Source organism: Lissotriton vulgaris, chromosome 9 (assembly GCF_964263255.1).
Source record: "Lissotriton vulgaris chromosome 9, aLisVul1.2, whole genome shotgun sequence".
Taxonomy (NCBI): domain Eukaryota; kingdom Metazoa; phylum Chordata; class Amphibia; order Caudata; family Salamandridae; genus Lissotriton; species Lissotriton vulgaris.
The window spans coordinates 1,163,183,079-1,163,208,908 of NC_141697.1; the positions used below are offsets into that span (position 1 = coordinate 1,163,183,079).

General features: G+C 45.8%; 1 protein-coding gene across 1 annotated transcript in view; it reads right to left on the bottom strand.

Annotated features, from left to right (window-relative positions):
* SUMF1 (sulfatase modifying factor 1) overlaps positions 1–25,830 on the bottom strand; it is a 305,071-nt gene that overhangs the window by 250,655 nt on the left and 28,586 nt on the right. Inside the window, exon 2 of the mRNA XM_086939208.1 lies at positions 20,252–20,425. Coding sequence (XP_086795334.1) covers positions 20,252–20,425 — 174 coding nt within the window. The remainder of the gene's footprint in view (positions 1–20,251; positions 20,426–25,830) is intronic.

Consider the following 25,830-nt stretch of genomic DNA (forward strand, 5'->3'; position numbering starts at 1 on the left):
CCCTGCAGTTTTTTCAGGCCTCGGACAGCCCGCTGAAGAATCCCGCACTGCGGGGGGAGCAATGGAGCCTTAACGGCACTTGGAGGACTGACGTCACCTCCCGCACCACAGGGAGCACTGGCTGCTGCGGGACCAAGTCCTACCCCAGCCGACATGCCAGCAGGGTCCCAGCAGTGTTCTCGGGCCACAAACGGCCCTCTGAAGAATCCCCACAGCATCTAACTACAGATTGTTTTGAAATAGAAACCCAATGCTGCCTACACTTATCCAAGCCTACCACTGTCTCTAAACCAGGCATAAGTGTAGGATCCTCGCAGTTATCCAGTTGGATATTCCAGCACAACGCTTGAATGCCTAGAACTGATTTTACAATATATTTTTACATTTGATAATGCATTTAAAGATAATATGCCTAAAATAGGCAACATGTCCTCTCTTTTGGGCTTTCATTTTCAATACAGAATTAAAATAAAGAAAACATTACTAATGGAGGTAACAAGATCTCTTTAGTGATTTAGGTTTTCAAAAATACATTCACTGCGCCAAATTATTCACATTGTACATTCGACTGGTACCATGATGGTTAAACCGCTTTCATGCAGGCAATGGAGAGAGTTAAAAAATAAAACTACTCTAAGAATTCATGAAGCTTCACTGTCCTCAACATGCCATGAACAGTCAGTCAAGCAAACCATTTGTAAAGGACAAAGGATCAATCCCCAACTACACCAAGTCTAGGAAAAGATTGGTGGGGTAGTTACAGATTGATAGAGAATATCCAGGATGGATGTCTCTGATGATAGACAACTTTACCCTCTCTGTCATCTGATGGTCTTAGACATCCATATGAAGAAGAACAGAATAGTAGGGCAAACCAGGCCACTGAGGAGAGGACTAAAACCACTCTATGAATAAAATCTATGCAAATGTAGGACATAGGTAAACTCCTCCCGGACTTGGTGGAGTGGGTAGGTCCTCCTGGCAGTGCACGAAGCAGCGAACTCCATAACTTCATGGAAGCCTCGTTAACTACTGTGCTGACCGCCGGGTACTGATGACGCCTGGGTTCTCTACAGAATAGGTAGATCCAGAGCTTCACAGATTCTTGAGCACAATTAGCACTTTCTTCTTGTGACACCTAGACTAGCCTATTGGGTACTTATTTAGGTCCTCTAGTGTAGACATATTATTACTCAAGGTCCTGAAGAATCGAGAGTTAAATAAAGTAAACGCGAGAAACATGTTGACCAGTACAAACACATACTGACCTTCACTGTAATAGGAACATTGTATTCCATCTAGTGCTGGTCATAACACTTTTTAACTAAGACAGGAGACCTCTAGAATAAAAGTTTCACATAGGTACTCCCAGCCTTATTTTAACTCACTTCTTTGCCTACACTACCGTGGCCCGCACTTCACAAAACGGCTGTTGGATAAAAGATCTCTGATAAAGTGCCCCTCTTTGAGGTGAGCCCATTGGGCATTGCAGCGCCGACCCAACGAGGAGCAGCCCAGGTGATGAAGCATGACACCTGCAAGGGTGTGTTAGGGCATTACATCCAACAAAATGGATGCCCAACTGTGACCTCACGGAGACCAGTGGCACCACAACACTAGTGTAACTCATACCTTTCTCCTCCTGAGGAACAGCATAGCATCCATTGTTTTGATTATCTGGGGCACACGCTGTTTATGGACCTCCCACTCCAGGTGGGTGGAAATTGCGCCTCCTCCCCTCTCCATCTTGCTGAATACACATAGGGAAACTCAACTCACTAGGATGTCTGATGTGAAGATAGAATTTCTACAGGAGTGATTAGCTTCGGTTTGAACTGACCACTATGCTGCTCTAAAATGGCAGAGTCCCCAAGTCTGTGCCATGAGAGTAGCTGTGTCTGATTTTCTCTTATTAAAAGGAGCTTTAGGCCTACCTAGTAAAGGTCCATTTACTTATTGGCACCATGTTATGATTCGGTTTAGTGAAATTTAGACCCAAGTTAACTGTGCCGTAATTGGAAATACCTTGATGGTTGTGTTTTTTTCCAGCTATTATCTTAATGTTATCTTCCCATTTAAGCTATGAAGGAACCTACCTTCTGCAGACATAAGCTCTTGTGAAGAAAGAGGGATTGCAATTGTTTGGGTCAAGTGAAAAGCCATTAAATATATTGTATTACCACCTGCCTTGGGAATGCAAAGAGATCCATACTTTTTGGGGACGAGTGGCACCCAAAATAAAGGGTGCCACCCACCGGTGTGACGGTTCCTCTTACGCCACTTGCATGCTTATTGGATGTGGTGGACAGACCTAGGGGGAGGAAACTACCATATAAGCTTGCTCAGTTCATGTGTCTCCTAGCAAAATGTTGCATGGCCATTGGCTGGCTGGGCCCTTGGGTCCTGCTGGTGGATGACTCAGTGGCTGAGGGACTTACTGGAATGGGGAGTGGTGGATGTACACCACATGCGATTGACCCGCACTGATAAGGCGGAGGAGATATTGCTCTGGTCCTAATTACTAGAATGCTTTACTGAAGATGAGGACCCGGATACAGACAGCAGTTCGGAGGAAGAGGGGTGAATATTCTGGTGGATGAACGTGGCAACATCTATGCGGCAACCAGGTGGGCTTTATGTTTTTTGCTCAACGACTTGGTTCATGTGAATGAAAGCTCGGACACTCATGACTCATGTCTAGTAGGATGATTTTCTTTTTATTCTCTATTTGCTTTCGCCCCATGTTCATTGGGATCTTCTGCATAACCTAAAACTTTGCACTGTATGTTACGGTTTTCCTAAAACCAATAAAACACTATTTAAAAAAAAATATTGTATTACTTTTGAATACGTCAGTCAAGTAATCTTTATTTCGGTCAAAGACCTTAAAAGATGTAAAAATACATAAAACACTCAATAAAAAAGCATCACAACACAGGTATCAATAATATAAGGGTACACTGATTACTTTCCATAAAAACTGCAAAGGGGTTTAAAAAGGTAACAAGCATTTGCAATGCAATAGGTCTCGCATTAGGAAAGTTTGAGCTATTGGTCTTGTAAAGGACAATTTTTTTATTTATGTGTTGGTTTTGAAAATAGCTAAATTAATAGCTTTGTCATTTACAATGCCAATAGTTATAACTTTCGCAAATGTGACACCTATAGCATTTGTAATGCAACATGTTTTGTATTTACGTGATTTAGATGTGTTGATATTACAAATAACAATGTCTTAATTTTTTTAAATCATTAATACTTAAATAAAAGTTATTGTAATTTATAATGGCAATAGCTTAAACTTTTGTAAATAACTTTTGTAAAGATTATGTTCAGTGTATTTTATTGTGACCAAAATCCAAGAACAGAATTGAAATATTAACATCTTTTTGTGACATTTGTAATAAAGCTTGAAACATTGAGAGAACATATTTGAACCAGTGATGCTGTGGTTGCGCTGAGTGATGCTGTGGTTGCGCTGAGTGATGCTGTGGTTGCGCTGAGTGGTGCGGAGTGGTGCTGTGGTGGTGCTGAGTGGTGCTGTGGTGGTGCTGAGTGGTGCTGTGGTGGTGCTGAATGATGGTGTGGTGGTGCAGAGTGGTGCTGTGGTGATGCTGAGTGATAATGTGGTGGTGCTGAGTGGTGCTGAGTGGTGCTGTGGTGGTGCCGAGTGGTGCTGTGGTGGTGCCGAGTGGTGCTGTGGTGGTGCCGAGTGGTGCTGTGGGGGTGCTGAGTGGTGCTGTGGTGGTGCTGAGTGGTGCTGTGGTGGTGCTGCGGTGGTGCTGAGTGATAATGTGGTGGTGCTGAGTGATAATGTGGTGGTGCTGAGTGATAATGTGGTGGTGCTGATTGGTGCTGTGGTGGTGCAGAGTGGTGCTGTGGTGGTGCAGAGTGGTGCTGTGGTGGTGCTGTGGTGGTGCTGAATGATAATGTGGTGGTGCTGAGTGATAATGTGGTGCTGAGTGATGCCGGGGTAGCGCTGAGAGATGATGTGGTGATGCTGAGTGGTGCTGGGGTGGTGCTGAGTGATGCTGGGGTGGTGCTGAGTGATGCTGGGGTGGTGCTGAGTGATGCTGTGGTGGTGCGGAGTGATGCTGTGGTGCCGCGGAGTGATGCTGGGGTGGCGCGGAGTGATGCTGGGGTGGCGCGGAGTGATGCTGTGGTGGCGCGGAGTGATGCTGTGGTGGCGCGGAGTGATGCTGTGGTGGCGCGGAGTGATGCTGTGGTGGCGCGGAGTGATGCGGTGGTGGCACGGAGTGATGCTGTGGTGGCACAGAGTGATGCTGTGGTGGCACGGAGTGATGCTGTGGTGGCACGGAGTGATGCTGTGGTGGCACGGAGTGATGCTGTGGTGGCGCGGAGTGATGCTGTGGTGGCGCGGAGTGATGCTGGGGTAGCTCTGAGTGATGATGTGGTGATGCAGAGGGTAGAAAGGCACAAAAACCGAGTCTAACAGAGGGCATAAGGATGTGGCCAGCCTTGATTATTAAAAGTGATGACAGTGAATTTAAATCGGCTGAAAGAAACAAAAGTGAAATGAATAACCAAATTTAAACTACTCCTCAGGCACTTCAAGTGCAACTATTCTCAATAGAATCATATGTAGTTGATCTTGCACCTATTAATAGCAACGCTGACAAACTCTCCAGGTATAGAGAGCCACAGGGTATAAAGACACACCCAAACATAATGCTCGTGGTGATATGACCTTTTCATTTACCAATTGCCGTTTTGGAAACTGCATCATTCGTGCTTTTCACGTCTAGGGGGTAACACTCTCAATTATTTAAAGAAACTCCTAATTCACTGCACAGTGGCGTCACGAAAACAAATGTCCCCGCCACTGCAGATTGCGAAGAAGCCCCCCCCCCCCATATCTTCCTGCTCTTTATTGGCCTTGGGCTGAATGGGGGCCCTCAGGGTGGAGGTGCTGCTGAAGGGTCACACCGATAACACAACTTGGGTTGAGTGCACTGAGGCGAGAAAGGCTGTGATGGTGCACTGCACAGCGATTAGCATAGCACGGCACACTGCAGAGTGGTGAGCTTGGCTAGAGTGAGGTGCATAGTGACGACCATGACTATACCGTGCTGCCCAGTGAGAAGGGCACCGAACAGGCAAGGCGCTATTTGTGCAAACTAATGAACAGCTAGGCTCGGGAGCTATACTTCGTGATGGTGGTGCATTAAATGCCCGTCCAGCATTAAAACGAAAAACACCGGAAAAGATACGCTTGTTTGTGCGCATTGAAGGAAACCCGTCGGGCATTAAAATGAAACCGCCGGAGAACAAAGAGCTGTGAAAGCTAACACTTATTAGCTCGAAACATACAAATTAAAACTAAACAATTTAATAAGTATACGTTTGTGTGTGCACATTTAAAAGAAAACCGACGAAAACAAAGCGCCGTGAAGTTCCATTTCACATTTAAAGGAAACCGAAGGAAAGCAAAGCACTGTGAAGTTCCAAAGCTAAACAATTTAATAAGTATACGTTTGTGTGTGCACATTTAAAGGAAAACCGACGAAAACAAAGCGCCGTGAAGTTCCATTTCACATTTAAAGGAAACCGAAGGAAAGCAAAGCACCGTGAAGTTCCAAAACTAAACAACTTAATAATAATGATAAGTTTGTGTGTGCACATTTAAAGGAAAACAAAGCACGTTAAGTAAAGCTAACAGCAAACGAAAGGGCTAGTTGAAGCTGCCATGATAACAAACGCATCCAATGTCTTAAAAAACAAGCGGCACTGAAGGAAGTGTGAAGAGGGGGGAGGAGAAATACGAGACGCGGCCGTGAAGGGTGAAGCAGGAAGAGAAATGCAAGACACGGCCTGGCGGCCGTGAAGTGTGAAGCAGTGGGCGGGGAGCGGATGCCTTTGAAGTGAAGCTCTCGGAGGCAGGCGGCTGGGGGAGCAAATGGTAAAAAGCGCGTGCATGTGCACATACACTCGACGTAATCCGCAATGGTTTCAGAGCTTGGATGAGCCTCTATACTCTTGTCCTATTATCGCTTGCGCGAATAATAGGACGAGACCTAAAAAGGATATATATACTGGTCTGCGTGAGCTGTTCTGCGCTCAGAGAGGGGCTGGGAGGCTGTGTATGTTCTCCACCAGGCTGTACAATACGGCCTGGTGGAGAACATGCAAAGTGCGCATGTCTGTTTGGCCGCCCCAATATGGCCCGCCAAACAGCCATGCTCACCACTCCCCCCCTGCTCCTCTGTAACAGCCCAGCCCCGCCCGGCCTCTAACCAGCTGAGCCATGGCTAAATAAAATTATAATAACAATGCATTATTATCATTTAATTTTTCCTTTTTGATCAGCTCACAGAGCAGTGGGGCGATACTCCTCCGCCTTGCGCCGGAGCCACCGCTGATCTGCTGCTGAAAAGTTGGCAGCCCCCTGACTGTGGATCCTGTGGGGGGACCATTGGAGGATAGAACTGGCCATCTGAATGTGTGTTGTCAAAGAAGCATCAAGGTGACAGCAGTATTAAGGGTACATTGTGGATGCGGGGGGTCTGTTTCCTAAGCCGGGTGTAAGAATTGAAACTTGAATTCTCTTTCTTTACCCATTTTAATGAGCTGCATTAAGCTATGCTTAACGGAAGTAGCACACAAGATATAAAAGAAAAAGGCTGCTGTCTAGTTACTATGCATTTTTGAGTTGTGACCCTATTAAAGACAGATGGTAGAGCTGGTCTGAGTGGGCATGTTGGGATTAAGGAGGCGTGAACACTTCACTGCACCTCGGTTGTTGTTGCAGGGGGTGCCTCATATCCAGCATACGATCCAACCATGGTCTGAGCCACAAAGCACCCTTATCCCACTCTAAATGGTCTCACCGTTAGATTAATAAAAAGCAAACATTTGGGCTGCACTGTATTGTGCATTTGGTTCTCACCAGAGTGTGCACAATTCACCCGATTGATGCGGCCCCACATGGCATTTGAACGAATCTGATGGGATAGTTGTCAAGCTCCATTGTGGCTTAAATTCTGCACATGCACAGTGTAAATCCTTGCCAGACGAATGCACTGATCTGTGAAAAACATCCTTGTTCTCTGTGGAAATATGAGAAGTGTCCCTTTCCTCCCCTCCACAGTATTGGATTTCATACTCCTGGTATATGGTTAATCTTACAAGTCACTGAACTGTATACACTTTTGTTAATTGCCCCACCAAGTTAATGTTGTCCTCTAAATCTGGTGGGAGATGCCTGATCAGTTCTTGACCCCTAGCCTGGGAGAAGAAGACAAATCCTGGGCCCAGGACTTACAAGGATAGAACATGACCATGAAGAACAAGATAGGGCAACCGAGCAACTAATAAGATAGGGTAGCCAAGTAACTAACAAAAGGAAAGTGAGAAGATTGGAGGGTCTTAAAACTGATGCCTATTACCCCGCGCCCCCCCCCCCCCACACACCCAAGCTATGCCACTGGTACACTCTCTTCATATTTATTATTTTTTCTATTTAAACAATATCTCAAGCCTTTGATAAAGAAAATACAAATATTACACCATTCAACAATGTTTTGTTGAAAACTTAATGAGGGCTGTCCACAACCGCGTTCTGGACTATGTAAAGCAATACCCCTGTAGTCATCTTTTACGCAATATTACATGCACTCGAGAGGGGTCTCCAAAACATTTTTAAAACATGGGTACTCGGGGACTATTCATCTACAGTTAGTAAAATAGAAAAGCCTGTGCCCTGTCTGCACTTTTACTAAAAGGGAGTTGAGGGTCTCATGGCAGACTCACAAAGGCATATAAGAGTAGATACAAGATTAGTCCTGCAACGCTATTTTGCGTACTACTTCCCGTACCCATAAACACTTGTAAATCGGCCCAAAGTCTCTAAAACAACTAATCAAGCCACTGCTGTGGCCCTAAAGTTATAACCACTACAAGACTTCTTTCACTTGCAAGCCTTTCTGATTTACATATCTGTTGCTAGGTATAGGAAAGATGTTTTAAAATTACTAATCCATACCATCACTATCAACCAGAGTTTGCCCCCGCAAATGCAGAAATCTTAGGGTACCAGCTGAAGAATAATAGCTACATTATTCCCTCATCACCACATCACTTGCGCAGGAACCACTCCAACGCCAGTCCTTCAGCGCGCTAGCGGAATTTTGCTCCTACGCTGAGATTTTCAAAAGTGCATGTTACGTGACGAGCTGGGCTCGTCATCAGCGTGCGAGCGGGCTACACCATGACGAGCCCAGCTCGTCATCAGCGTCGAAGGGGTTATTAATTGGAATAATTCAGTATCAGACAGTAGCCTTTTGCTTTTTCGGGGTCGAGGTTGCGGGTGACGAATAGAGCGCTACCTGTGAACGGCAGAGGGGGAAGCCACCCCAGTGGTAACAAAAACTATGACCAGCGCAGACAAGACAACTGGACAGAAGGGTGAAGGCCGGTAGCTTACCAAGAAATGTATGCCTTGCTCGAATTCCCCATCAGTGAGGATACAGAGCTCTAATGTACTGATAAAAACAAGAGCAACAAACACCTAAAAATAGCCGTCTGATCAAATGAGCAATGCCATCTGGTGTGAAGTTAACAGCAAAAGAAAGGATTTTCTCCCCCAACGCTCTGCATACATGTCTTCAAGGTTAACTTTTACAGCAGCCAAAAATACATTAAAGCACTGACAAACTGGAAGAGGCAATATTCCGTCCCTTTGCGAGGAACAGACAGATGGGGCTGTAGAAGACCACTATTTTCAGTAAGCAGAGCTAGGACCTAATATTAGGATGAAGGGGCGGAAGTATACCACCACCACAAATACACAAACTTACTGAAAAGAGATTCCAGCTAGAACTAACTGAATGGAACATGTGGCCCGCTGTATGGGTTACATGGGCAACCTCTCACAAAATCCAGTTTCACACAGGTCATAGGAGGTAAACTCGTAATTGAAGTTCTGAAGGATGCGCCACCAGGAACCCGCCACCATCTCTGCTCCTACTCGCAACCATCCCCCGAGAACCCACTCTATGTCACACCCAAGGCACTGGATGGATCCACACACATGCACAGGTTCACATACGCCACTGATGTGGCACTCCCCAACCCACCCCAACACACCTCCCGCGTTAATAAATAACAAAAGGAAACACCAAGAAAAAACCTCCCCATTGAAAAACCCTATAAGCAAGAAAGGGAGGATCATCATAAAAGAAACTAGGAAATATTAAATGGACTGGATAAACTACCATATGTAGTCTTAGTAGTTGTAAAGGAACCATAACAGTTTAAGTTTGTTGAAAGCGGCTGATTATGTCATCGGGACACATAGTCCATCCACCATCCTGGACTTGTCTTCAGTCTTTTACTCCTTGAATGATCATCTTTGGGCAGATGGGCCCGCTCTCCAATGTACTCCTGTGGCGATTCTTCAAATCCAAAGGACATCTTTCCAAGAGAGACACGCTCGAGACATCTACTGTGTCAACCACTGCCACATTTCTGCTCACCCAGATGAATCCAAGAGGACTTAAGGTTACAGAGATCCCCTTCTGGACCATCTAAGGTATCAACTTCGAATTCCATCACTAGCCTTCCAAGTCTCCTTCCAAATACTATGCTCCCAACCATACCAGCATGTATGTATGTAAGTATGTATGTATGTATGTGTGTTTTTATATAGCGCTCGACTTACCCGTGGGCATCTCGGCGCTTGCATTGGGAACCCGTCCTGGCTTTTTCCCTGTGAGATGACCCGTACTGGGCATCCCCAAGGTGAAAGCCAGGCATCCCGCCGCGAGGGGCCGTTGTGGAGATTAAGCAAGCTATTGCCCAGAGTTGCAGAGTGTGAACCCATGATTCGAGTAGGCACCGAAGTGAGAATTATCGAGTCCGTGGACACTTGGGCTCAGACCCTGCCGCGTCGGGAATTGAACCCTGGTCCCGGGTCTGACCTCTGCTTCAGGGTATGCCTCCTCTAACCAGTGAGCCACACTTCTCCACTTCTCCATATTTATGTTAATGATGTTTCCACTTAAAGGCAGTCTCTCTTCTGTAAATCATACTCTTGCTCGACCCACACTTCAAACACAATGAATTTCAATAAAGAAATTTAAAAAAAAACATTTTTTTAAACTAGTGAATTTAACTTCATACCAGGTAGTCTCCCCTTCAGATACACAAAACGTGGCACCCGGTTCAGAATGTTCAGAATACCGCGCTGAGCCCAGAGAGTACGTATGATTTGTATAGCTGAGCCTAGGCAATAGGCATCCGAGTGCTATTCAAGGTCCAACGCAAAGATTAATTTAGGGAAAAGTAGGAGTGGTCCCTGGGTTCTGAGAGCAGAGGTAGACTGTCACTTCGTAGTAATGTAGTGCTCTTTAAAGGGGTGAATATTTATCTCTTTCCTAAATTGTGGTTCAGGCCCCCTTGCATGGGACTGTGGCATTGTCCTGCTCCATGGCCTTGCAGACTCTACATTGCCCGCTCCCTAATCAGAGGCATTCTTCACACCACACTTCATCAAGAGCTGAAGAAATATGACCACATTGTCTCCTGACTGAACACCACTGCTTCCTTCCGCCAGCCCGTACCATCCTCAAGATGGTAATTCTCCACGCTAATGGGTCTCTGCACCCTGGAACCCATTAGCAAAAACCCGGTTTGCTAAATTGAATTGATCAATTATTAACCCTGCCTCTCGTAGCCCACCCACCATGAAATTGCCCCAGGGTCCATATGCACTTAAATGCATACTGTGTGTCGGTTCTGCGAAGAAGGTCTGCAGGCATGCGGAGCGACCGGCTTCGTCAGTGCACCTCACTGCATTATCGGGAAACTGCAGCAATATCCTATCATTTCATATATGTCCGCTAATGCTCCTTGCGTGCCTCTTCAGCAAACAGGCATTCTCAGCACAAATTTCCATATGGGGCTGCAGAAAACCCCAATGTTTTGCCACTCCTAACAAGGCTGTATGTTAGATACATGTTAGATACATGCAAAAAAAAATCCAGCACAAAACACATTCACTTGCAGGGGGGAGGGGGGGAGCTGCCATAATGAACATCTGCCATCTTGTCTAGGTACTCTAATGCCAAAGATTGTGTCCCTTTAATTTAAAACTATATGTATAGTCTGTATTGGTTCTTAAATTGAAAGGCATTTATTACAAGTGTATTATGTGTCAATTTTGATTTTAACATAATTTAAATACATGCTTAAATAAAAGAAAACACTTCTGATATTTTCAGGGCTAATATGGGGAAGCCAAAGACCCAGCAAAAACAGATATACCACCATATGGCTTGTAGAGTGCAATAAAGGGAAAGATTGGGTTTTGCACTACTGTTTGATTATTTTATTATTAACAGGGATTTCTATGTTTTATTGCAGTCTGCTGTAAAAGGCAAACGTATATAGTAAATAAAAAAGGCCCTAAAAGACATTAGCAAAATTACAAAAAGACTTGGAAAATCAAGTGTCAGCCCTCAAGAAGGATTGGCTCATGATGGAAATCCACTGCTGCACTCAGCCTGGAAACTTGTAAGAAATCGAGTTATTGGTTGAGGTGGGTGTAAACACTACTCAAGCAACAACCACAAGCCTCGTCCGGGTGAGCCACAAAAGTCACGATATTAATGTGTGCTTAAACCTCTGGAAGCTTGGCACAAAAGCAGTCAGGCTTACCTTAGATGCACTGAGTTAAGTGTTTATGCAGAACACAAACAGTAATAAAGTGAAAACAGAGAACAGGAAAAAGCCCAAATCAATTTAGAAAAACAGAATAAATGTTCATAAACAAAATGAGACCTAAACAACAAAAATCCAATCAGTAGAACTGGAAAGATTACATTTTAACATGTAATGTAGATGTAGCGTCTAAAACCATAAAGTGCCATTCTCAGAGGAAAGGCACTGGATCAGGCCAACCGTGATAGAGCGCGGGCCGTTTAAAGGGTCACAGGGACCAGGTTAGTCCAGCTAAAAATGTTACCTTCTCAAAATCCGGTGCAAAGAGTTCAAAACCTCTGAATTTCACGAGAGGAGCTCAACTAATGCCATCCACGTGTCCAGGACCTCGAGGATCAGAAACTAACTCCAGTCCTCAGGCAGTGGCAGCAGGTCCGCTGGACAGTTGCAGAGACGTCTTTGGAGCTTGTTGCGCCCCTGAAGCTTTGAACAGGAGGTCAGCCAACTGACCCTAGGAGTCACTCAAGTATCCTGGGATGAAGAGAGCAAGTCTTTCTTCTCAGACAACAGGGGAGCCCTCAAGCAGCACGACAATCCTCTGGCGAAGAAGGCAGGCCTCAGGTAGCAGAGCAGTCCCTTGGTAGCAACAAAGCAGTCCTCTGAAGAACAAGGCAGACCTCAAGGAGCAGGGCAGTCTTTTGTGGAATAGATAGCCCTTCTGCTGTAATTTCTGCAGGTCCAGGAGTGTACTGAAAAGTGGCTCAGGAGGTCCAATATTTAGATCTAGTGCCATTCTTTAGAGTGAGGAAATATTCTAGGCTATCCCCCACATCTGGTTCTGGGAATTACTTTCCTTCCCCTGCCAAGGCACAAAGAAGTTTAGGGTCACAAAAGACTAGTGTTAGATGTTATTGTGTGTGCTGGAAGCAAGCCCTTTGAAATGTAAATAAGGAAGGGAACAGCTTCGCCACCAACCATCCTGCCCACTCTTAGTCCCCTATTGTTCACTGTCTGGGACCAATACAAATTCTTAATGGGGGAGCCATTAACCGGCCCGGCAGCTGGAAACTCCTAGAAGGCCTTAGCCTACCCTAGTAACAGGCCTAAACTTTCCTTTTAAATAATAGTAAGTTACCTCTAAAGTAGTTTACAGTGGGAGTTTCTCCCGTCCCAAGACATACCTCTAGGGTATACCCACGGCTCATTTTTGGCAGAGCAGTGTACTGTGGGATTATTTTGGGCTAAACACCCAAGACGTGATGCGAAAGTGGATAGGGTTGCCCTAGACAATTTTTTCCCTATTGGTCAAGGATTTTCCCCCACCCACCAGTTTATGTCAGGCATAACTGTAGCATCGCTAGATACCATTTTCAGAACACTTCTGGACCTGTAGAGGACAGAAGAAGGACTGCACCAGATGTTGAACCTATGGAGAGAGACCCCAAGGGCTGGACCATCTCTTGTACCCAGGATAGAGAAGTTCACTCCAAGAGTCAGTAGGCTGACCTCATGTTAAGCCACAGGGCCACCAAAACTGTAAGAAGACTATATTTATTTTCTAAGAGTCAAGGTGATCATTTCTAACTGGATTTGCCCTGGACTGTGCCGGTGGCTTCTGTTAGAGCGGGTTTCGAACCAGTGGTAGATGGGGGAAATCAATGTCGAAACTGCAGCTGCTGATTCAGAATCACCAGTCCGACTCAACTTGATGGTTTTCCTTGCTGAAAAGATATCGACTTCACCAAGACCGTCAAACAGCTGACTGCCAACGGACGTTTCTTAGTACAAATTCTGGATTTCACCAGCTCAGAGCTTTCCCGTTGTCAACACTGACCACTCCAAGTTCCCAGAGGCCCACACCAAGGACTGCTGATTCACTCTGGCAGCCGTCCTTGGACCCTCCTTAGGATCCAGTCTACAGCCAGACCTGTCAAGGAGGAATTTTCTCTAGAACGGTCATCTTTCCACCGGGACAAATCTGGTCACTGTATCTGACTAGCAGTAGCTTGCGTCAACTGTTGACTGCCTGGTATAGCGCGACCAGATACCTGCAATTCGTGTTTCGCATTTTAAGGTGCTATTTTGCCGCAGCACATCTACAAATTACATTTTACATAGGTTTATAAGTTTTAAGTAGTGAAAAGTTAAACAAAAAATATAACTAAAGCAAACTAGGCATACAAATAAATGTCTCATGACTTCCAGCAGTGGATGTGGGTCTTGCACATACTTAGTATGGTTATTTTATTTACACCAAGTACTTCCTATGATGACATTGCATGAATATATGAGTGTGCATGGTATTTCAATAGTGTGAACCTAGCCAGCAGGCAGCAGAGCACTATGTAGGATCAAAGTCCAGCATAAACTCAACGAGTGATAGGAGAGTTCGCCAGTTTGTGGGCTGTTAATGCATGTGATGCACTGTTCTATAAAGTGGAGCATCTTCAACTTTTTTCAAAATTGGAGCAGCGTTGTGGCAGTCCTAATGGATATGTGAATGATGTTCCAGATCATGAGTGCATGGATTGAAAAGGCCCGCTGCCTGCAGGTGTGCAGAGCGTCACCAGAGATGGTGAGCTTGTTTAAAAGACAAGCAGAGGTGCCGGTGACTTTGTAAATTATGCCGCTAGTTTTGAAGCCAGCAGGGGGGAGTCAATGAAATCACATAAGGATAGGGATAAAATGATCATATTTCTCAAGACTTTGGATGAGATCTGCATGTAGGATGCCCTTAGTGAGTGCCAGCATGGAGTCTGGTGTGAATTTGGCGGTTACCACTATCCTGAGCCAAGTGTGCTAGGGCATGAACAACCGTTCTAAAGTCACTTTCTGGAAGAAACAGTTTAGCTTTCTTTAGAAGAGAGAGCTGGTACCAGGCTGTGTTTGTTTTTCTTTTTGACTGTGTCCTCCTTGAGGGGGAGGTCAGTGTTCAGGGTGAATCCAGGTGATCTGGCATTCAATGAAAGCTGGGATTCAAAGCCATCAAGGTTCATGTAATTAAGGCAGATTTGCACGGTTTCGTATTTGTTGTTCTTGGCAAATAACAGGAATTTTGTCCAGGCTCGGATGAGCTTCAGGTAGGCACTGAAAATCCAGGTCTGGATGATGTGATGGTAGTGTAAAAGGCACTGGATGACAGAAGAAGAGGAGACTTTAAGGTAGAGTTGTGCATCATCAGCATTTTGGTGCATAATGATGCTTTGATCTGTGAAAAAAGCACCAAGTGGCTCCGCGTAGATTATGAAGAGGACGGGACAATATGGACCTTGAGAGACTATGGAAGTGATGGGGATCTTTTGGAACCTGGAGGTGCACCTTGTGAACAGACTGCTGCTGGTTAGAAAGGTAGAAGGGGAACCGGTGAAGAGCACTGCTGTTGAATCCCATTTGAGACTACAGGATGCATATGATGGTGGGACAGTCGACTGCGACGAACGCAGCTCAAAGGTCCAGCAACATCAGGAGGCAGAGGTCACCTTCATTTGTTGTCGGGAGGGCTCGAGACTACAATGAGGACGCTGCTCCATCTTGCTGGCCTTGCATTCCCGTGGACACTGAATAGGGTGTCCATGCTAGGGTAGCTTATTCACTCCACCTTTTCTCATTTGCTATTACGCCTTGGGAACCACATACGAAGCACTTTTTGCTCCATACCAGGAGCATACTCTCTACAGGGACTTATACAACCCTGAAATTGGGAGTAGACGTTTTTGCCTGACCTTGAATTGGTGAAATTATCAATAACCTTTCTTAAATTAGATACAGAGAGATATCAATCCTTTACGTATCTCGGCCAAGGACTTTTCATCTGATGCCTTAATGTCATCGACCATTAATGTATCTATGTACTACACCCTAAAGAAGTCCAATCTCTAACTGAACGAAACGCGTTGGTAGATATTTTTTATGAATTTGAAATAAATCCACAATAAAGTGAAGAAATACCATTGGACCTTGTCGGAATTTCACTTTGTCAAATTGTTCTAAACTTTATTTGCATATACATTGCCTTTTCATTCTACATGTGGTGCAGCTCGGTTTCTGTTTTATGAGTGTATAGGTACATTCAAGTTACTTGTTATGCTTTACAGTCTTTGACTTTCTGACCTCAAATATAATAAATTCCTTTTCCTTCCAGGTTGCTTCTTTTCAAGGTGTTGCTTAACTGAATAATGTTAGGCAGCCCTTCTTTTCTGCTTTTCGGTAAAAGTTTATTAATTTTGCATTTACAAATGCACATTGCTTGTACATCCATGCATTTTTTAAATGTTCAACATTTGCAATCAGACATATCCTCAAAGATCACGGCAGAGCAAAGCTTTTCATTTTTGATAATGATGGATTTGCATAAACCCGGATTTAGTGTGCCCTACTTACACCGATACACTGTGCGCTGTGCGGCATGACGCAGATCAACGGAAGCACCATATGCAATTTGGTATGATGTCACATCCTGTCCTAGGCAACACTGTTTTTCTAACATCAATACCCTAGGCTCTACCTACTGATGGTCAAATACCACTAGGCAGAAACTAAACATGACCATGACAGAAAAGAGAAGGATTTAATAGTCCTTTCCAAAGGAACAAAAAAATCTTCAAAGCCATTTTTTTTTACACTTCACTTTTGAAAACTTTCCCATCGGCATGATGTGAAAGACTACAGTTATTGGACATTCTGACACTGTGTTTTTTAAAAATACCTACTATTCCCAATTAAAATCTCTGTTTAGAATCTGAAATACAACATCCTGCCCAAAGAGAGGCAATAGCAAACCATGACAAACAAGCATTTACAATGCAATGGTTTTGCCTTTGTTAAAGTTAGAGCTATTGGCATTGCTCTTGACATTATTTTTATTTATGTTTTTTTTAACATAAATAAATGGCATTGTCATTTACAATGCCAATAGCTTAATCTCTCGCAAATGCCACACACAAACACCCACACAGAGCCCCCCATACACACACAGAGCCCCCCCACACACACACCCGCACAGAGCCCCCCACACACAGCCACACAGAGCCCCCCACACACACAGCCACACAGAGCCCCCCCCCCCATACACACAGCCACACAGAGCCACCCACACACTGCGAGCCCCCCCCACACACACTGCGAGCCCCCACACATTGCAGGCAACAGAGGCACGTAAACAGCTCTTAGGCGTAAGGCATTCTGAATCATAATTTGAGTAAGCTGAGGTGGGGTTGCTTTTGGAGAATTGTATGCTAGGAATGTCATTCTATTGTAGAAGACCAAGGCAAAAATAAGTAGAAATAATATTTCAACAACAATAGAAAATGTAAGGGAAATATATTTGGAGTTTCAAGATCATAGTTCTGACCTATAGAGAGAATATTTCAACTAGGAAGTTAAGCTACTTTGTTTAAGGATATCCAATTCCCTAAATTAACACTTTAGAAAATACTGGAATAAATAAAGGAAAATCTGCAGAGCCAGTTGGTTTTCCGGAAAAGATATACTAGTTATTAGAGGAATAATGAGTTACTGTAGTTCAAGAAGTTATAAACCAAAAATGGGAACATAAGGACGGGGACAACCATAAATGGTCAGAAGCTTCCATCCCCTTAATAACAGCAACTCAGAAATCCCATGAACTATATGGCACGTAGACCAATCCGAACACAAGTCAAAGACCAAGATATTAGAACATGTGTTAAACATTTTTTTTACCTTGCACTGTTCTAGATAAATAAAAAGTGTGTCATTCCAAACAGATACCAAAGCCATGCCAGGATTGCTGCCACCAACCCCACTTTTACAGCTTGGTTACATCAGGTGGTCGCGGGGTGTTAAAAAGTAAATTTTTTAAAAATAAGAAACTCTCTTACCTCGTGAAACATCCCTGGCTTGTGTGCACAAGTAATCACACGCTGGGTAAGGACACCCTGCCAACGCTCGCCGCACAAACACGCCCAGAAGACACATGTGCAACTGCATAGCCCCCGCCAGAGTTTCCACCCGGGCCTGTAGAAGTTACACACACACACTAGACAGGAACTCGCACTTGTATGAGGAATACCCCCTCTTCCCCCCCTCCAGAAGTTCTCTCAAGCGATAACAGGCTGTGTTAACGCCATTGAGCCGTGCCTCGCTGGTTAAATTAATAAAACAGCGGCAGTAGCGCAAGTGAAATAGTTTTATTAAAGTAAATTAAGCGGGCGGCATGATTTTGCACAGTGCCGTTGCATGACACTGACTTGTATTATACCTGCCCTGTCTTTTGTTCCAAGCTAGTAAAATTGGCGGCTGGTCTGCCCTCAGACTGAGCAATGGGAGGGATGGCTTTGATACTTCCCATGAAAACAATAATGATCACAGGGGAGCAGTTCTACCTCATCATACGCGGCGGTCATGCATATTAAATTAGGCGGGCGCTGTGATCATCCGGTGCTCCCGCAATTATTAAATTAAGTGGGTGCTGTGATCCAGCGCGGCTCCCGCAAATGTTACATTAAGCGGGCGCCGTGATCAAGAGCGGCGCCCGTGCATAAAAATACATGCAATGCCCTTGTCCCTGTGGCTTGAAAGTGAAAGCGCGCATGGCACGCTGACTGTGAGCAAAGTATGTTGTAGTGCCCGAAGTAGGAGAAACTCAATGAAGAATATGTGCTTAAAAGTCTAAATAACACACACAGTGTAACAACCAAAGTAAAGGGGCCAGTTACCATGGGAGGTTATAAATGAAGACAAGGCCGTAGTAAAGGACTAACAAGCCAATTACTAAACCAGCCAGCATTTACGAAGGACAAAGGTACAAGTCAATGAAAAATATTTGTGGGGGCTTCTCATACATACTCTACTACAGCAAGTCTCACACAGCAGCACATGCCCGCTGACTCAGGCTCGACCTGGAAAGGGGTAAAACATTCTTTCTTTCGTGGGCATAATTATATAGCAGAGCTGCTCTTCTAAACCCACAGCGCACCTGGACAGGAACGGGATCGTCCATGTGCTTCATTTATTTACACACGGCAGCGCCCTTCCCCACCTGCTTGAGTGCGGGTTCTGCTCCTTCAAGGGATCTAGTGGGATGGAGGTAAGCAGTACGCCCCCCGGCCAGCAGCGAGCCCTTCCCACGCCACGCTCATCTCCCCAACATCCGGCACATGGGGTCAGGAAGTCAATGCATTTCCTCGTCACAATCCCGGCTGGAGTTGACAATATTTGCAGACGTAGTTATTTTTTCTATTCATCTCCGTACAGGGTAGTTAGTGATCACAATCAATCTTTCACTCGTTACTTTGTGGGAAAAACATAGACAACTTTAGTATTTTAGGAGGTAAGATTTGTGGTGTGTTTCACGAGGTCAAGCAAGAGTGCCAACATTACGATTTTCCCCAACAGCCCCTCATCGTACCCACGGTTTGATTTCCCCATCCTCCATTCACTTTGTATACAAACGGCGGCCTTCCTCCACCTCCCCTCTCTCTGCCCCTCCTCAGCCCCCTGCCTGCTGCACCCCGTCCCCAACTGAGGCCCCGGCTGGAGGGGCACAAAGGCCGGAACAGGCCGCAGCCGGGGCCTCGAGTAGGCCACTCTGCCGCTTCCCCGCCTCCCTCCCGGGGTGCCGTTCTTACCTGCTGGACGGGGGTGTTGGGCCCCGGAAACCTGCTGGAGCCGTTTCGGTAGGGTGAGGGGGTCAGGAGCCGGGTCCGGGTGGAGTGCGGCCGCCGCGCTGTGTCTGTGTCCGGGCTCCGGGGGCGGGGAAGGAGTGGGGAGGAGCCGTAGGAGGAGTGGAAGGTGGGCACCCCCGACAGAGCCACCCCCAGCCACGCCACCCACCAGGGAGTACGTTTTCATACAGGGTGGAAGCAGGGGGCGGGAGGGGGCGGGAAGGGGTAGAATCGGCAGGGGGCGGGAAGGGGTAGAATCGGCTGCGTGGAGGAGGGGGCGGCGGCGGAATTCGGAGGAGGGGAGTGAGTGGGTGTGAAGAGGAGTGGAGGGATAATTATTCCCGTCCGAGCCTCAGGGAAGAAACCGAGAAGGTCAGGAAGGCGGGTGCCGGCTCAATGCCGGAACAGATTCGGGGGCGTTCCCGGCTTTTGGCTGACGTCGCGTGACGTCGGCAAAAGCCAAAAAATCTCGGGAACGCCCCCGAATCTGGTCCGGCATTGACGGACAGGCCCATCGTCCAATGGCTAGGCTCCATTTATGGAGCTAGCCAATAAATGACGGGGGCCGTTCCAAACCACACTACTCATTAGGTTTTCGCCTGCGCGAAAAAGCTGCGCAGAGCGCAGCTTTCGCCAGGCAAAACCTAAACACATTCTAACCTTTTCTCTTTTCTTAGTACGGCCACATTCTCTGCTCCAGCATTTTAGCTGCAGAAAAGGTTATGGGAAGAGGTAAAAAATCTCTGGATAAAGCTACCAATACATTATTTTAAAACTGTCAGTCAGGCAAACACTTATGCAAAATAAATCTCTCCACTCATGCTGCTCTAAGTAACCCAGCCGACTTTCCGCCCCTGTGATGCCAGCTCTCCACCACTGGTATAAGACATAAGACTCCTTCACACCTCTGCACTCCATCAAATACACACCTCAGTTTGGTACCCAGATGAATCTACAAACTGCTGGAATGCTGCATTGGAGACTTCGTGGAGGTCCATGTGGAAAGCATTGATGTGCACTCTCCTGGCAGGGCCTTCTCCATCCGGGGGGATGCCCGGATCATCCGTGCCCATCGTGAACACCCCAGCAGGCACTAGCACCATCTGCAAAAGCAAGGAGAGGAATTCAGAACCATGTCCATGAGTACCACTGTTTACTGTTTAAAAACCTCTGCACAAAGCTGCATGCAATCTGAAATCATCGCATCCTGCAGGGAAAGGGACCTAGTTACTTACATAATGTGATGTCACCTTACACTCCTACTAGGGCCCTGCGGGCCCTGGGGACTGGGCAGGTTGAAATCCCAGTAATTAAAAGAGTAAGCATGGGTGGTAGATCTTTTCGCTACCTAGCCGCTAAGCTCTGGAACACCCTCCCCCATGCTCTCCGGATGGAACCATCAGAAAACTCCTTCCGGAAAAATTCAAAACATGGCTTTTCACGATATAGACACACCACCATGCTGATATTTACTGTTACAGAGGGGGCCAAGTATGCTGCAACGCGGGGACACACTAGCTAGTGTAACCTGGCGCTTTACAAGCTCATTTATTATTATTATTATTAAGGACAGAACTCCATGCGCATAAAATCCCGGGTGATGAGCTTATGCCTTGTGGTGAGCACAGACTAGGAAGCCACACCTACACTCACCGGGTTCCAGGAAGAGCTTCAGGCAGTGCCATAGGTTGAAACTGTTGAGTGACCGAGTGTGGGCGCCGGATTGGTTTACTGCCTCTCAGTTTGTAGATGGGGAGGTTTTGACCCTCCAAGACTTCCAAGCTATCAAATTGTTGGGAGTGATGTTGATGGTGATGGAGATTGCTTTGTGTTATTGAAGAGAGTGATGAAGGAGAAAGCTGAGCTAATGGAGGCAAATGACTGGGAGGTGAGAAAAGAAAGGACAGTGACTGACAAAGAGAGAGACAGCTTCCTAACCTCTGGAGCCAGTGTAGGAAAAGTCTTTTCAGTTTTAAGTCTATTGCTGGGTTCAGTGTGGGTATGAGAGTGTGAATATTTTGATGGTTTACCTTCATGGATGGCATGCCATGCCTGCCTAGTGTCTGGGCAGATTATCTTTAGCATTGTTTAGGAGAAAGATATTTTGGATGCAGAATTGTGGCGTGGGCATGTAGATAATAGGTGAATTTGAACGTGGGGTGTACATGTCACCCTGGCACGAGGGTTGGAATATGTTGGTGTGCAGATCGGGATTCAGTTGGAAGCTGGGAAAGATAACAGTAGCACAATCCATGCAAACTCTGCCTGTCCTGCCGGTCATCTTCGCAGCACAAAATTACCCAGACAGTTTCCTTGTGGCAGTCAGACTCCAGGTGAGGAAATATAAATTTTATGGTCAAGAAATGTTCCCTAACGTGTACCCCACCGTCTCCATGTACGAGCTTAAAGTGCATGTAACTTCCCTCCTGTGCCAGCTATGAAGACGCAAACACATTTGCGTCCAACGTTAACATGTCCTCTTTCAGATCCACCCTGAATGGGTTGAATATTCCGTTCCTAAATATGCCTTGCCACCGTCTTTGTATGGTGCACTTTCATGTATTCCTGGCTCTGTGCGAGTTAGGCCCTGTTTTCTGTCATCAAGCCTCTTTCCAAAAGCATCTCTGCCTCCTGAATCTGCAAGGTGGGATGCCCCCACCCGTGAACTCTGTCCTACTCCCTGCGAGGCGAGCGGAGCCTGGCTCGGCCTGTCTGCCTGCCAAAGACAGTATTTTACCTTCATGCTATCAGTATAGCCAAGCTTAGCTTCCCGAAAACACATTCCAGTCCAGCAGAATAGATAAACAAACCCCCGGCTGCAGAGCAAAGGGCCCGGCCTCTCTGTCTCCATGCAAGTAATTCATAGCTCCCGTTTCCATGGTAGGCCCATACCCCCTCGCTTTACCCACAGACACGTAGGCACATGTGCACGCACTCATAGTCAGTATAGGATAGCCTCTGTCCGAGAGACCTTTTCCTTCTAGATAATATGGTTCCCAAACATCAGATACCAGATATGATATAGGAACGAGTTGATCTGACATGCCAGACTTCTGTCTCTTTCCTCTAGTGTAAATGTCAAGTCCCCTGCACCCTCCAGCTTCACGTCAATCACACGTCATGCAGCTGCGCGCGCATCCTAGCAACCGATTCCTGGTGACTCTGCACCATTCTGTCATAGAGCCACCCACTTCTGACACTTACATGTGACGTTTCTAGAACACACCTCTGTGCACGCCTTAGTTCACGCCTTCTGATTACGTATTGCTAACACGTGTGTATTCTTATCTTGTTTCTCTCAGCTGTTACGCCTTCTGCATTGACTTCTATTGTGTATATTAAGTATAAAAGTAATGTAATGTCAATAAAGTATGCTCTATCCCTTCCTGCACCCCAGTGGTGTCAGGAACCCGATATCCGGTACCAGAACCATTCCTTTTTAAGGAATAAAACCCCTAAGAACTCTAACACCACGGACTCTGCGTCTTTCTTTCCGATTGAGTTATTTTTGTTTAAGTACTTACCTACATAGAAATTAGGACGGTAAATCAAATATTTACCACATTATTTTGGCGCCCGAATAGGGACCCCTCCCCCACCCCACGCGCCGGTTGGTGCGTTGCAGCCTTGGCCCCCTGCCACAGTCGAGACGGACACTACGCGTACCCGCAGGATTTCCTGTATCTCCCTCAGGCCTACGGAGGTGACGGAGACTGCGATCAGCACCCAGACGAGGCGGTGAGGAGTGAGGAGGATCCCGACCAGAGCCTAGCCGAAAGAAGCAAGGTCCGAGGTGTCAAGAGGCCCACCAGTTCCGAAGTATTCACGTATCGAGTTGAGTCGAGTCCAGTCCGGTCCAGTCCAGTCGAGTTTTCCGAGGCCTTCTGTTCCGTGCTTCCCGGTGAGTACCGTTGCTGGGGACGCATCTAGACGGGTGCATTATTATGTATCCGGTAAAGACGGGTTTGGGTACACAAACACGGTCTGCACTGTTTTAGACAGTGTATCTGTGCTGTTTAGCAGTACATCAAGTATTAAAGTTCTTGCACTGTTCTCGACAGTGTATCTGTGCTGTTTAGCAGTACATCTAGTATCAAGGGTAGTCATACGTGTTCAAAATGTTTCATGTGATAAATGTCGTGGTATGAGTGGACTGTTTTGTGTACATTACTGTGTTTTTGTGTAACTAGCTGTGTTCAGAAGTAAGTAACAAATATCGAGTATCCAGCACTAAGTAACAAGATGCCGTTTTTCAATAAGTTAAGACAGATAGGAACTAGGAAAGGGATGCTAGAGGAAGAAATTCCTATCCCCCTAGGGACACTCCTGGAAATTTTATGTACCATAAGCATGGCTTAGATGCCATACTGTACCTAGATTTATGGGCCGATTATACTAAGCACCTAGAAGAAAGACACAGATGGCCCGTTACAGGAACTTGGGATGCCGAGTGCATCCTGAAAGTAGAAGAAGCGCTATGGAAAAAGAAAGCCAGACAATCTCAGAAAGACGCCATAGAATTTTGGCGTAAAGAATCACATAAACGTGCCGAAAAAGCCCTCCGAAAAGAAGACAGACATAGAGAAGAGTCGGATAAAGTCCGAGAAAACGAATTAGTTAATGAAGGGATCCGAGTAAAAGCAGAACAAGTAGACCGCATGCGAAACAATCTTGTAAATGGCATGTACCTAGTGACCGAGGGTTCGCCTGAAGCCACTTCAGAAATACCGAAAGATCTGCCGCCACCATTGGTTCCAACTAAAGTAAATCACAGGACTACAAAGGACATATTCCTTGCTTCCTATCTAGATGATGTAGCTCCCGCTTACACCAATCCACCTGCCCAGGTACCGCCTGCTGACGGTGACGGAGGTGGCAACCCACTCCAAGACAATGTCCCGCCCTTACCACAACAAAGTTCACCCGCCCGAAATCCTGTTCCACCTGTTCCTCCACCACTTCCTACACCTAAGATAAATACCCTGAATCCGTTTGGGCCTGACCCTGGAAAAACACCAGTTCAGTTACTTACACAGACCCCACAGACAAGTCATGCTCAAGCCTCCGCCTCTGGAGGTGCGACAGGAGGTCACCAGACCCCGCCACAACCACATAGGTTAAACATAAGGGACATATTAAAGAACCGTACACCCCGAACCTCAAATTTCGACATGCTTAAAGAACCCCTTCCAGTTTGCAGATACGATCCAGTACCCGGTAAAGACGATAGGATGTTATTAGCATCTCTACGCTTACGAAAAGTTACAGATTACTTAGTGTTGTTCCCAGGAATGACTGAACACCTAGATAGAATATACCATTTTATCCAGACTGGGGAAGATCCTGACAGTATTAAAGAGGACCTGGCTCACCAGAAAGCTGACACTCAAGGTTGTATATTACGCTTCTTCATAAACTGTCTAATAAGAGAACGAGACAGGCCTGGGGTAGACCAGGACGAGATGGATGCACTAAACAAATGGGGCCAGAACATAGCCGAGGGAAAACACGATAAACAGAATTGTATAGCAAGTATGTACAAAAAGATCAGGAAAGAAGTAATAGAGATACACGAAAGAAAGAAACAAGAAAGGGAAGCAGATAACAACCGGCTTGATTCCTCCGAGGAGGACGACCCAGAGGAATCCGAACAACAACCTAAAGAAATGATAGCGTATGTGGGTAAGGGAAATTACCTTAGGAAAGGTATTCGCCCAGAAAGCAAGAGAGTTTTTCTTTCCGGCATATCAAAACCGAATTCTTCTGAATATCTGTTTCAAGATACCGATAAAATGCTTCAAGAACGAATGGGGTACCATGTACTCAATTCTATGGATGAACAAGAACTAGCCCGGTCAGCAGTACTATGGGCTGACAATCCTAGCATATACAATGATGATACAGTAGCACAGACATTTCTGAACCTTTCCCCAGACGAACAGAAATTAGCTGGTATATACATGATTCAGCATCTTCTCACGTTATACAGAAATCAACACTCGGACCCAGGTCCCTTACCTGATACATTAGAAGCACTACTTATGAATAGATGGAGAGGCTTAAGTACCAAGTTGATTCAAATAATTCTAGAGCAGCGGCACAGGTATAACGCTTTCTTAGGCCCTCAACATGTTTCAGCTCCGCCCCCAGAAAGAAAAAGGTTTCATTTGGAGCATTTTGACAGACAGAATCCTTTACGAGAAGTACACCCAGTTATGGGTGCCGATAATACCCTGAAACGTGTGTATGTGTACACACCTTTGACAAAGTTAGAATTGTTAGAGATGAAGAAACTAGTACCCTGTCACGATAAAGACCCTGCAGGTTTTCACCGAGAACTTAAGGATATGTTACTCGTGGGAGATTACACATATACGGATATTATGAAATTGTTAAAAGTACTGTTGCCCACTGGCATCTATGAGAAACTCAAAGAAAAAGAATGGGAGGTGGGAGATAAAAAGATTATATGGACAGAAATAGAAGACGAAGAAAAAATCCGTACTCC